The 12781-nt window shown below is 35.7% G+C and overlaps 1 protein-coding gene across 1 annotated transcript in view; it reads left to right on the top strand.

Annotated features, from left to right (window-relative positions):
• LOC111421786 (enolase-phosphatase E1-like) overlaps positions 1–12781 on the top strand; it is a 47152-nt gene that overhangs the window by 29314 nt on the left and 5057 nt on the right. Inside the window, exons 3-4 of the mRNA XM_023054974.2 lie at positions 7495–7553; positions 9332–9508. Of these exons, the coding sequence (XP_022910742.2) occupies positions 7495–7553; positions 9332–9508 (236 nt within the window). The remainder of the gene's footprint in view (positions 1–7494; positions 7554–9331; positions 9509–12781) is intronic.

The raw sequence follows: 12781 nt of genomic DNA, 5'->3' as shown, positions 1-12781 counted from the left end.
ATCTATTGTACCCCGATAGATATCGTTATCAAATTTCACCGTGCAGTCCAATGCTCTTAACGAACATTAATACCTTGCTCGGCGAAAGGTCATTCAGATCTTTTGAGGAGATAAACTGCGACCCAAAAATCGAGAATCTGATACGGTTAACGGCAGGGCAGTGGCATAAAACATGCTCAACCGTCTCTGCTTCCTCCGCACATAGTCGGCATTCAACATCGTCGGCTAAACCCAACAAGTTGAGGTGTGGTTTTAATCGGCAGTGCCCAGTAAAAACACCCATTAGAACTTTTATACTACTACGGGCAAGTCCTAAAATATTCCCGGGTCTCATTCCAGGAGAACTGGTCCACAGTAGGCGAAGTCTCTCTTCAGCCCACAGTCCAATCCTATATTTGGCCATCGCAAATGATACACCAACTGCTGGTTCCGGTCCCACAAACGCTTCAGCGCTGCCATCTCGTGCTAGCTTATCTGCCGCTTCATTGCCAGCAACCCCAGAGTGACCCGGGACCCAGATCAGAGAGACTCTGTTATCACAACTCAGTGTGTTTAATGTTCTCTTACAATCATTAACCAGAGCCGACACCGTTTTCACGGCTTACAGCGCCTGGAGAGCGGCTTGACTGTCTGAGAAAATTCGTACTGTCATGTTCTTCACCCCTCTTTCAAGAAGGATTTTAGCACCCATGTCAATAGCAAATACTTCCGCCTGGAATACAGTACAGTACGTACCCAGGCTGTAGGCTTGCTTAATTCGAGGTGTCTGGCAGTATACTCCTGCTCCTACCCCTTCAGGCGTTTTTGATCCATCTGTGTACAAGCAAATGTCTGCCCGAACCAGAGAATTTTCATTTTCGATCCAGGACTGCCGCTCAGGCAGTACAATCTGGTATCGAGCGTTAATCACTGATAGTGATACCGCCAAATCTGACGGCATTGATAGCACAGTATCAGTGCTTATAATGTCTTCCGCAGCCCCTTGGTAGGACATGTCGGAACAGTTTTGAGCATATTGCTTAAATCTGTAAATGGTTGTTCTAGCCACTTTCTCTATATGCAAATGCAGAGGAGATAGGCCAAGCAGAACCTCCATTGCTAGAGTTGGCGTTGTGCCTATCGTACCAGAGATTGCCAATCCAGCTACTCGTTGAATTCGTGAAAGTTTACTGATAACTGAAGTCTGTCGGACTTTCCTATACCAGGCTGCTGCTCCGTATGTGATCATAGGTGTAACCACAGTCACATAGAGCCAGTACAGTCTTTTAGGGGTAAGACACCAATTTTTTCCACAAAGACTGCGACAAGTCCACAAGGATAATCTAGCTTTGTGCAAAACTCCCTGCAAATGTCCATTCCATGACAGGGTTTTGTCTAGGATTACTCCTAGATATTTGACTTCCTTTGAGAAAGGAATTTCTTCACCTTGGATAGTTGGGCGGATTAGTCCATCCAACTTTCGCTTCCTGGTGAAGGGCACAACAATTGTCTTTTGCGGGTTTATTGAGACGTTCTCTCCTTTACACCAAGCGCAAATGGTATCTAGGGTCACCTGGAGGACTTTAGATATCCTCGGCAAACAGGTTCCTTTGACCATAACGACAATGTCATCAGCATAAGCTTGTATTTCCACACCAACGGCTTCGACTATCGCAATCAGATCGTCAACTAGGAGGGACCAAAGCAGGGGAGATAACACCCCTCCCTGCGGGCAGCCACCTCCCGGCCTGAAGCGTATCGTATATCTAGCATATTGCGGATCCAACTCGCTATAGTTGCTTCCACTCCCCTGTCAAGAGCAGCTCTTTCAAGAGATTGTGGTATTGCGTTGTTGAACGCTCCCTCTATATCCAGAAACGCACAAACCAAGATTTCTTTATCCTGCAGCGTCCTGGATACTCTACCAACTAAGTTGTGTAGAGCCAATTCTGCTGATTTTCCCGCTTGATAAGCATACTGGTGGCGACTCAGTGGACCAGATACCAATGGCACCGTACGGATATACCGTTCCAGAACTTTTTCAAGGGTTTTCAGCAGAAATGACGTTAGGCTGATGGGTCGAAAGGCATTAGAAGTAGGGACCGAACGGCCCGCTTTAGCCTAATCTATAATACTAAAGATCTTAAATTTAATTAGTCTTTTTTGTTTCTTCGGAAACACAGATTTTATTACAATATGTAGATTTTCGAGAGACGCGTGTTTCTAGTTCTAGGTTTAGTGTTAGTTCTAGTTTCGGGATTGTGAGCCTCCAATGTAGGTATTAATCTGATTACAAGATAATAAATTACGCTACATCTTGTTATCATATAATACCTGAATTAGAGTTAAATTCAAACCACTTTTACCGCTCATTATAACAAATTGTTTAATGATTTCTTACATAATAGACACGTAGATAAAAAAGAGATAATTCGGTGTAATGCAATTATAATAAATTGTTATGTGTTCGAATCAACACGGTCAATTTAAACAACACACAAATAATAACGTGTAATGTAGGTAACAAGATTTATGTAATTCGAACATAGCTTTGGAATATTACGGGCTATTAATCGGCTGTTAGAACTATTATAACGATTTAGTTCGCGGCACGATCAGTTCCAATTAAGAGACCCAATTAAATTGGCAACCATTTAATAGATGTTGAAATTCGAGCGCGGCCAGAACAGATTATTAGGTTTTGAATTGAAAGATCTGCAAACGACCGTCCTCGTATTTGGAGGTCGGTAAAAGTGAAATGATTACGTCTTCGTGTATGCGGGTGTAACCACATATTTTTCTTCTCCTTTTAAATTTATAAAATTTTGCATTTAATATTAGCTTTCTCTTATAAAAAAGGAGTTAACCACTAAACTTACTAATGAAGAAATGAATTAATTAGTACTGCTACATTCTTTTAAAATTAATTAAGACTACAATAAGTCTATAATTATAAAAGTTATAGAAGAGAACGTGAGAGATTTTTTAAAATATAATCCATAATGTAAATGAATTACCCTTGCAAAATCATAATTTATTATAACCATTTTCAATGCAATTTTGAAACAAGATAAATACTTGGAATTGTCAAATAGCTCGAATAAAATTAATTTTCGTTGCAAAACAAAACTTTCATGGTCACAACTTCTTGGTTACATTCACTTTTCGATTGCAAAAAAAGTATTTAAATAAGTTAACTAAAAATTCGCCGTTTCCTATTTCCAAACGTTTTAAGTCCAGTCCATGACCTATTCCAGAACCAGTACAAAAACGAGCGGAATACAACGACTGTGTTGGTAGATAAGAAAGTGGCCGTTATGTAAATGATATATGGTTATACCGCTATATGTGGCGTTTACGACGGCAACTGTAGCAGGAAGATATGAGGACAATTATTGTAATAAATTTTCTTGTGGGACTTGCACGAAAGTACTCAACGGTTGTTGAGGTTTAACGTAACGGTACTTTGAAGTTAACGTTTAAAAAAAGTTACTTAGCTAAATTCGTTCTAAATTTACTATTTTATTTACTGTTTATGATTCATGAAGAAATCATGAATCACGCAAACTACTTTGAAACGTTCTGATATCAAATTGTCTTTACATATAACATTGGCAAATTATATCATTTAGGACTTGTATATTTGCTGGACAACTTTTGTCAAGTATAATAAGTACTCAATATGGTGTAATCCTGTAGATTTGTATTGTGCCCAAGTTATCCCAAGTGAGGTTATATCTCAAATTAAAGCTGAAACATTCTATTTTATGAATTTAATATAAAACATATAAATTAAGGTTATAGAAATTGAGGTTTGTTTGAATGTGAAACTCATCTTTGAAACTTTTGGATCCCCACGCAAACTGCTTTGAAACGTTCTGATATCCAATAGTCTTTTCTTAAAACATTGGCATAAAATGATGTCATTCAGGATTTGTATATTTCCTGGACAAATTTGGTCAAGTACAATAAGTACTCAATATAATGTAAGATTTGTATCGTGCCCAAGTTATCCCAAGTGAGGTTATACACTGTTGGACATAATTCACGAGCACACCCTATATAATCTGAACGCGTGAAGATAAATCCATGGTATTTGCGGAGCAACAAAGGTTTACTGTAGACGAGTTTATTCATCGAGTTTTGAGTTGTTCCGTCGCGGCATTGTTGACTGAGCCGCTCTTCCAAGTGGAACATTCCGTCGCTATGGAGACCGAAGTGGATGGAAAATACCGGTCGTTTTTAGTGTGGTCTGAGGGACCACATTGTTATCGTACTCTATGCGCAATGGATGGGCGATCGCGTTACTTAAGCGAGGAATGTTTGAGGGTATGCACATTGAGGGTGTATCGTTCCGTGAAATTGCGCGTCGTCTCGAGCGGTCGTTATCGGCAGTGCAACGGGCTTGGCGAGAATGGTTTGAGGTAGGACATAGGTACAGCTCTGTTCAGATTTAATGCGAATCGGCCGCTGTTAGCTCCGACATGCCGCTGGTACTGGAAGAAGACGGAGACATCTTTTGTTTCTATTCAATTCGATTTCTGAGACTAAAGGAAGAGAGTAAAACCCAGGTAAAACCGTCTCAGTTGGAAGTGGGCCGAAGAATGGAGCACCTTTTTTTAAATGTGTTAATTTTATTTTATTTTAAATCTTTTTTGATATTTTTAAGCACAACAAATACACGATTTTTTATATGTTCCTCTAATAAAGTATTTCTATAAATAAAACGTCAGATAAAAGTTATTCATGACCGGGTAGCTGTAAAAAAACCCTAATTACGGAGCAATTGGCTACAACACGGTTACGATTTGCCTGTAAATACCTTGAGTATAATTGGGAACCAGTCATCTTCACAGACGAAAAAATCTTCTGTTCGTCGGACGACCATAAGAAATTACTATGGCGAAGGAATGGAACCCGGTATGATGCTAATCATGTTCAACCCAATACAAGAAGTGGACGTATTTCCTTGGGTTATTGGGGATGGATGAGTATTCATGGACCGGGAGAACTGACCGAAATTAAAGGAAGATTTAATTCGATTGAATACATTCGAGTGGTGGAGGATGTTTTGATACCATCAGTAAGAACCTTGTATCCAGAAGGGATCATCACGATAGTCCAAGACAATTCGCCCGTGCATTCTTCAAGAATTGTTCATGATTGGTTTAACGATCATAATGAGGTTAGGCGAATACCCTGGCCAGCTTGGTCACCGGATCTAAACCCATTCGAAAATCTATGGGCTTTGGTGGAAAAACAGTTTAATAAAAATGCCAACTTTCTGATAATATGCGCCGCAACATTACAGTTGTGTCGGAATTGTTTCGCGGCAAGGATGTATGCGAAAGATTAGTAAATTCGATGTCCACCAGATTGCAATGTTGCATAGAGAATGATGGATATTATACAAAATACTGATATTTGATGGTATAATGGACTGTATGAAATTCTCCCCAATTAGATTATTATAATATTTATTATATTTTATATGTATAATAATACCTTATATAGGAGTATTATATATTATTATATTGATTGTTGATTGTTTGATTTTATTACATTAAAATGGTTTGCGATATATTTCAATATATGTATTGTTTATATATAACTTATTATCAATATATCATTTTCATTTCTTTTGAGGTTCGACTTATCCTTCCACTGTATTACCAAAGTAATACAGTAATTATTAGTAATTATTTTCATTTACTACAGGAATTGTGTAAACTAAATGGATTGCTTATACCTATTTATTTTCTTAAGTTTTCTTTGTGATTCAGTCATCTTGGCCATAAATCACACCACCCCGCTTGCCTGTTCGGAACTTTTACAAGACTACAGAGCAGGTAAAACCGAATTGAATGTCTCGTGAACGTAGGTCGTTTCTAGTACAATTTTATGCCTCTACGAGCGGCTCTTTTCGCATTATATCTGAACAGAACTGTACCTCCAGCCGCGGCCGGGAGGGCCCTGCGTGACCCCAGCACACGAGGATCGCGCTCTTGTGCTCAGCGCTTTAGCGTCGTGTGAGTCCTCCTCAAGGCAACTTGGAGCTGTTTGGCCACCGGCAGGGGAAGGCGCACTCACTACGCGAACTGTACGGCGGCGTTTGGTAGATAGTGGACTGCGCGTGCGATACAGTTGATTCCAGTAACACCCGAGCACCGCAGCATACGTCACGAGTGGGTCGACGATAGGCATTAGTAGGTTGCCGAGTAGAGGGACATTTTGTTTATCGACGAATCAAGATTCGAATTGATGATGCGCGAATTTTAGTTCGTCGGAGCCGTGGTGATCGTCTACTCGAGCAGTGTGTGCAAGAACGCCCTATCCACCGACAACCGAGCATTATGGTATGGGGTGCGATTACACATGGTGTACGTACACGTCTGCTGCGTGTATAGCAGACCATGACGGGTCAACGATACGTAGATGAGGTGCTACGGTCCGTTGTGGCTCCCAGGTCTGCTATACATGCACGACCACGTACGACAGCACATCGGGCTTGTTGTACAGAACTTTGTGGAAGAGCACCGTATACGAATGCTTCCATGGCTAGCTCGGTTTCCGCATCTGAATCCGATCGAACATGTTTGGGACATGACTGGTCGGAGACTTCTACGTTATCCGGCTTCCTCGGCTAACGTTGAGGAGCTATGGAGACGAGTTGAGGTGGCATGGTTACAATACAGTAACTTATAGACTTCATGCCACGTCGTGTAGCGATGGTACGCGAAGCTCACGTGGGATACTCTCGCTATTGATGTTTCTCCTTCCAGCAGAGTTGTACCGTTCTCCATGTGAGTGTAAGTTACACTACTTTAGTACTACTTCCATACCAAATTTTATTGCGCTAGTCACACGCGTTCAAATTATACAGGGTGTGCTCGTGAATTATTTCCAACAGTGTATCTCAAACATTCTATTTTATGAATTTAATATAAAACATATGTTTTATAATAAAAATTTCCTTGTGAAATTGAGGTGTGTTTGATTGCGAAACTCATCTTTGAAACTTTTGGATCCCCACGCAAACTGCTTTGAAATGTTCTGATATCCAATAGTCTTTTGTTAAAACATTGGCATAAAATGATGTCATTTGGGTCTTGTATATTTCCTGGACAAGTTTTGTCAAGTACAATAAGTACTCAATATAGTGTAAGATTTGTATTGCACCGAAGTTATCCCAAGATCTATGAATTTAATATAAAATATATAATTAAGGTTTATAATAAAAATTTCGTTATTACATAATAAAGCAAGCGTTAAAATAATTTGTTATAACGGCGGTAAAAGTTTAACGGAGTCGTTTCGGTTTATTTTTAGTTAACTTGAGTATTGCACAAGAGTGTTTTTGGACATGAATAGAAAGTGAACCGCCTACAATTTTGTTGACATTTTATGTTCATTGTACCATGAAGACGATTACTTATACTTTAATATGCCATTTAAAAAAATCTTATGCAACCTCGTTATAAAACGAATTTGATCTAATTTCTTTTTCTATTTCAGTTGTGTTATGGCTGTATCTACTAGAACTTGGATTCATGTTCGTGTCACCTGAACCCGGTGTAAGTATACAGACTATTTTTTAACTCATCTTTAACTATAAAAAGCCATTCGAAACATTTTGTAATTGTTCACGGCCGAATGAAAGTCGATTTCCAGTACAAACAACAAACACGTGAAAGAAATCGTTAAAGTTTCTTCGCGTAGATTTTCTTTTATGGTAATTTTTCCGAGTTTGAATGCGGTGTTCTTTCTTTAAACAACAAAAAAAATCTGGTAGAAATTGAAACAATCGGTCGGAATTTTTGGTTCGTTTACTCCGTTACGTTTTGCGAGCAAGAAAACTTTAATGAGCGACATTGAAATATCGAAGCCTTGAAAAAGAAAACTTTCAAGAAATTTGATTACATCTCTAAATAAAGCTATTATCTTACAAGAATTCGTCGTCATATAACAATTTATATCGCCCACAAGTAAAATTCCTTCTGCGAACGACCGAAAGATCTGATACCATTGCAGCACGTCTTTTCCATTGTATATACCTGCTTAAAATGTCACGGAATTTAGTGACAGTATCGTTGTGGACAAAATCGGCCTTGAAATTTTGGCCTCTCAAACGACCTTTCGATGACTCCACCGTATCATAAAATTTCACAATAATAAACACATAAAAGTATTTAGTAAAAAATTCTTTAAGAGGATGATTTGATGGTTATGGAACTCGTTGTCCATAAATCGATGGTGTTAATTAATTAATTATCAGAAAATGTTTAAACGCAAGGATTGTTTGAATAGATACGCGTTAATTGTTTGTAATAAATACCAAATCGTTTTCAAGGTATTAATTACCGCCAATGATGTGGTCTTCTCCCTTGAGTAGTTGAGAACATGTGTTAAGTTGGAAGATGTAGAAACTCCTCTTTAAATTCTTGTGTCAACTGTTAGTAATTAGAAAGGAAAGTAGTTTTTGCGTTCAGCTATTTTATTTTACAGCTGTTTCGAAGTAAGTACTGAATTCGATTTCCTCATTAAATGTGAGGAATTTTCGCAATCGTTGAAAGAAAAGAAATTGTTGTGTCCGCCCTCCCGTTCATATTAAACACGTATTATGACTCATTCACAAATGAATGAATGGATGAACGTAGTACGTCGTTATTTCTCTAATTATTTTCAATCCTACTACATCCTTAAAAATGACGCATTACAACGAACGAGCATGATTAGCCTAATTATAATCGTTCCCGACACTTAAAATTAAATAAAAAAAACGTTTTAACGGGTCGTAAGAAAATTTCCATTCGTTTCTCGACCTTCCTAAGAACCCAGACCGTACCGAATCCACGGAGGCAATTAACTTCTAACAATGAATCCCCCAACAACAATCCAACCGTAACTAACTAAACTATTTGGTATCCTCCGATTAAAAACCTCATTCGACATCAATTTCTGTAACAACATCGTCGGTTACCCAACAACACTGAAAACAAGGCCATCAAGGTCGAAGTCTCTTTTGTATGCTGCCTTATTCCTTTCTCGATGACATTACCTTTAAGTTAGATCGGCTATGGTAATTGGATGAATCTTCTAACGACTAATAGGTGCGGGTTCGGGGATTTCTGTTACTATCTGTAAACCCGGATCAGTATTTATAGAATATTTCTTAAATAAAACCTTGAGATTTAGATAACAAAATGTCACGAGAATTTTTTTATTATTTGTGGAATATTAAGAAACAGCTTATATCTCAAATTAAAGCAGAAACATTCTATTTTATGAATTTAATATCGAAACGAGATATGTTTGACTGTATTTTAATTTTAATTTTATTTTTATCTTATAGTATTTGGACTTTGATAATCTCCCTGATACAAATTTTTCATGTGCTTGGAGGATTGTAGGCGGTTATTATGCAGATGTGGAAGCCGCATGCCAAATGTTTCACGTTTGTACGCTCGGACAAAACAACGAGACGATGGATATCCGCTTCCTGTGCTTAAACGGGACTGTATTCGATCAGGTAATGTGTATGAGCCAATTAAAGAAATTCTTCACCCGTAACCATAATAACCTTTCATTTAATCTTTTAAAAGCTTATAACCTGCAGCTCATTATTTCAGTTTAAACACGCACGTTTTTAGCCTGAAAGTTGTTATTAATGTCCGGCACAACTTGCGACCTTTACCTTGACATCGTCAGTTATAGTCTTGTAATAACTGTATATTTATGCATAAATGATTGAATAGGTAATTTGAATCTACAAAGAAGAGTTCATTTTTATCACAGAACATACAGGGTGTTTCTGTAAGTCGTAGGATAAATTTAATCACTAAAACTAGAGAAAAAATGATGATGCGTGTAAAAATTTTTGAACAAAATAATCTAGAGTTTGATTTTGTACTTCTAAACTGGTTTTTATTTTATATAGAATTTAAGTCTAATCAGTTTCGGCCCTTGGCCATCTTCAGAGACTCTACAAATAGATTAACATCTCTCATCTTATCCATTTTACAAACTAATTTACAAAATTAAAGTTTAAAAAGTTGTAAAATGAAATTAAAGACGAAGTGTTACAAGTTTACAGATTAAAATTTAAGCAAACTCTTTTTTAACAATATTAAAAAACTTGAGAAAAATTTAAGAATCATCATGTGGCTTAAAAATCGACGATTTTTTTGAATCAATGTGAAATGACCCAAAAAACACGTTAAAAATAAAAAGAAAGTGCGGAAAAATAGATTAACTTTAGTTATAAAACTTCTATCATATGATAACTAACTTCAAGTTTAAAATGCCAACCTCAATTTTGACATATTTGTAATCTTCATTAAAAATCCTTTAAAATGAGTACAAACACGACATATTTATCTTCAATATTAATGAAGTTATGGTCAACTTCCGGTTAAGAACGTCAACGTCAATTTTGACATATTTGTCATAATCGTCGTGAAAAATCCTTTAAAATGAGTCCAAACATGATACGTTTAATTCCAATATTACTCGAGATATAAGCAACTTCCGGTTTGAAATGTCAATGTCATTTTGACAAATTCTTAATTTTTATAAAATGTCTTAATATTTGTCACAAAAACAAAAATATATTTAAAAAAAAATAAAAAATTAAGGTTGGTATTAATATTTAAAAATTATATTGCTATCTTCATTATTGCTAACTTAGGGTTTAATGTTTTTTATTCTAACTTTTTTGTTTTTTTAGATAAGTGCGTCATCTTTGGAGTCATTTTAAAGGTTTTTTAATGAAGATGACAAATATGTCAAAATTGACGTTTCAAACAAGAAGTGATTGTATTTCCATTAATATTAAAGTTAAATATGTCGAGTTTGGATTTATTTTAAAGGATTTTTTATGAAGTTGATAAATATGTCAAAATTAAGAGAACTTTTTGGTTTTTTGAGATAAACGCATCAAGTTTGGACACAAATATGTCAAAATTGACGTTAACGTTTCAAACCGGAAGTGATTGTATTTCCATTAATATTAAAGTTAAATATGTCGAGTGAAGATGACAAATATGTCAAAATTGACGTTTCAAACCGGAAGTGATTGTATTTCCATTGATATTAAAGTTAAATATGTCGAGTTTGGACTCATTTTAAAGGATTTTTTATGAAGTTGACAAATATGTCAAAATTAAGAGAACTTTTTGGGTTTTTGAGATAAATGCATCAAGTTTGGACACAAATATGTCAAAATTGACGTTAACGTTTCAAACCGGAAGTGATTGTATTTCCATTAATATTAAAGTTAAATATGTCGAGTGAAGATGACAAATATGTCAAAATTGACGTTTCAAACCGGAAGTGATTGTATTTCCATTGATATTAAAGTTAAATATGTCGAGTTTAGACTCATTTTAAAGGATTTTTTATGAAGTTGACAAATATGTCAAAATTAAGAGAACTTTTTGGTTTTTTGAGATAAATGCATCAAGTTTGGACACAAATATGTCAAAATTGACGTTTCAAACCGGAAGTGATTGTATTTCCATTAATATTAAAGTTAAATATGTCGAGTGAAGATGACAAATATGTCAAAATTGACGTTTCAAACCGGAAGTGATTGTATTTCCATTGATATTAAAGTTAAATATGTCGAGTTTGGACTCATTTTAAAGGATTTTTTATGAAGTTGACAAATATGTCAAAATTAAGTTTTAAATTTTTGGTTTTTTGAGATAAATGCATCAAGTTTGGACACAAATATGTCAAAATTGACGTTAACGTTTCAAACCGGAAGTGATTGTATTTCCATTAATATTAAAGTTAAATATGTCGAGTGAAGATGACAAATATGTCAAAATTGACGTTTCAAACCGGAAGTGATTGTATTTCCATTGATAAATATGTCGAGTTTGGACTCATTTTAAAGGATTTTTTATGAAGTTGACAAATATGTCAAAATTAAGAGAACTTTTTGGTTTTTTGAGATAAATGCATCAAGTTTGGACACAAATATGTCAAAATTGACGTTAACGTTTCAAACCGGAAGTGATTGTATTTCCATTAATATTAAAGTTAAATATGTCGAGTGAAGATGACAAATATGTCAAAATTGACGTTTCAAACCGGAAGTGATTGTATTTCCATTGATATTAAAGTTAAATATGTCGAGTTTGGGCTCATTTTAAAGGATTTTTTATGAAGTTGACAAATATGTTAAAATTAAGAGAACTTTTTGGTTTTTTGAGATAAATGCATCAAGTTTGGACACAAATATGTCAAAATTGACGTTAACGTTTCAAACCGGAAGTGATTGTATTTCTATTAATATTAAAGTTAAATATGTCGAGTGAAGATGACAAATATGTCAAAATTGACGTTTCAAACCGGAAGTGATTGTATTTCCATTGATATTAAAGTTAAATATGTCGAGTTTGGACTCATTTTAAAGGATTTTTTATGAAGTTGACAAATATGTCAAAATTAAGAGAACTTTTTGGTTTTTTGAGATAAATGCATCAAGTTTGGACACAAATATGTCAAAATTGACGTTTCAAACCGGAAGTGATTGTATTTCCATTAATATTAAAGTTAAATATGTCGAGTTTGGACTCATTTTAAAGGATTTTTTATGAAGATTACATTTACATTACAGTTTAAAATGCATCTTACTGCACAATGGAAAAGAATTTGGTTTGTGCCTTCTTAGACACCATTCTCTTTCGGGTTGGATTTGAAAAACATGTTATCAGCTGATAATAATTTATTGTGTACTAATAGTATTTTAGGTCTTTCGGTATTTTACATTTTTTCTAAGATAAGTTACACCTTT

The sequence above is a fragment of the Onthophagus taurus genome, chromosome 2, assembly GCF_036711975.1.
Source record: "Onthophagus taurus isolate NC chromosome 2, IU_Otau_3.0, whole genome shotgun sequence".
In the NCBI taxonomy this organism is placed as follows: Eukaryota; Metazoa; Arthropoda; class Insecta; order Coleoptera; family Scarabaeidae; genus Onthophagus; species Onthophagus taurus.
This window is presented reverse-complemented; position numbering and strand designations above follow the sequence as displayed.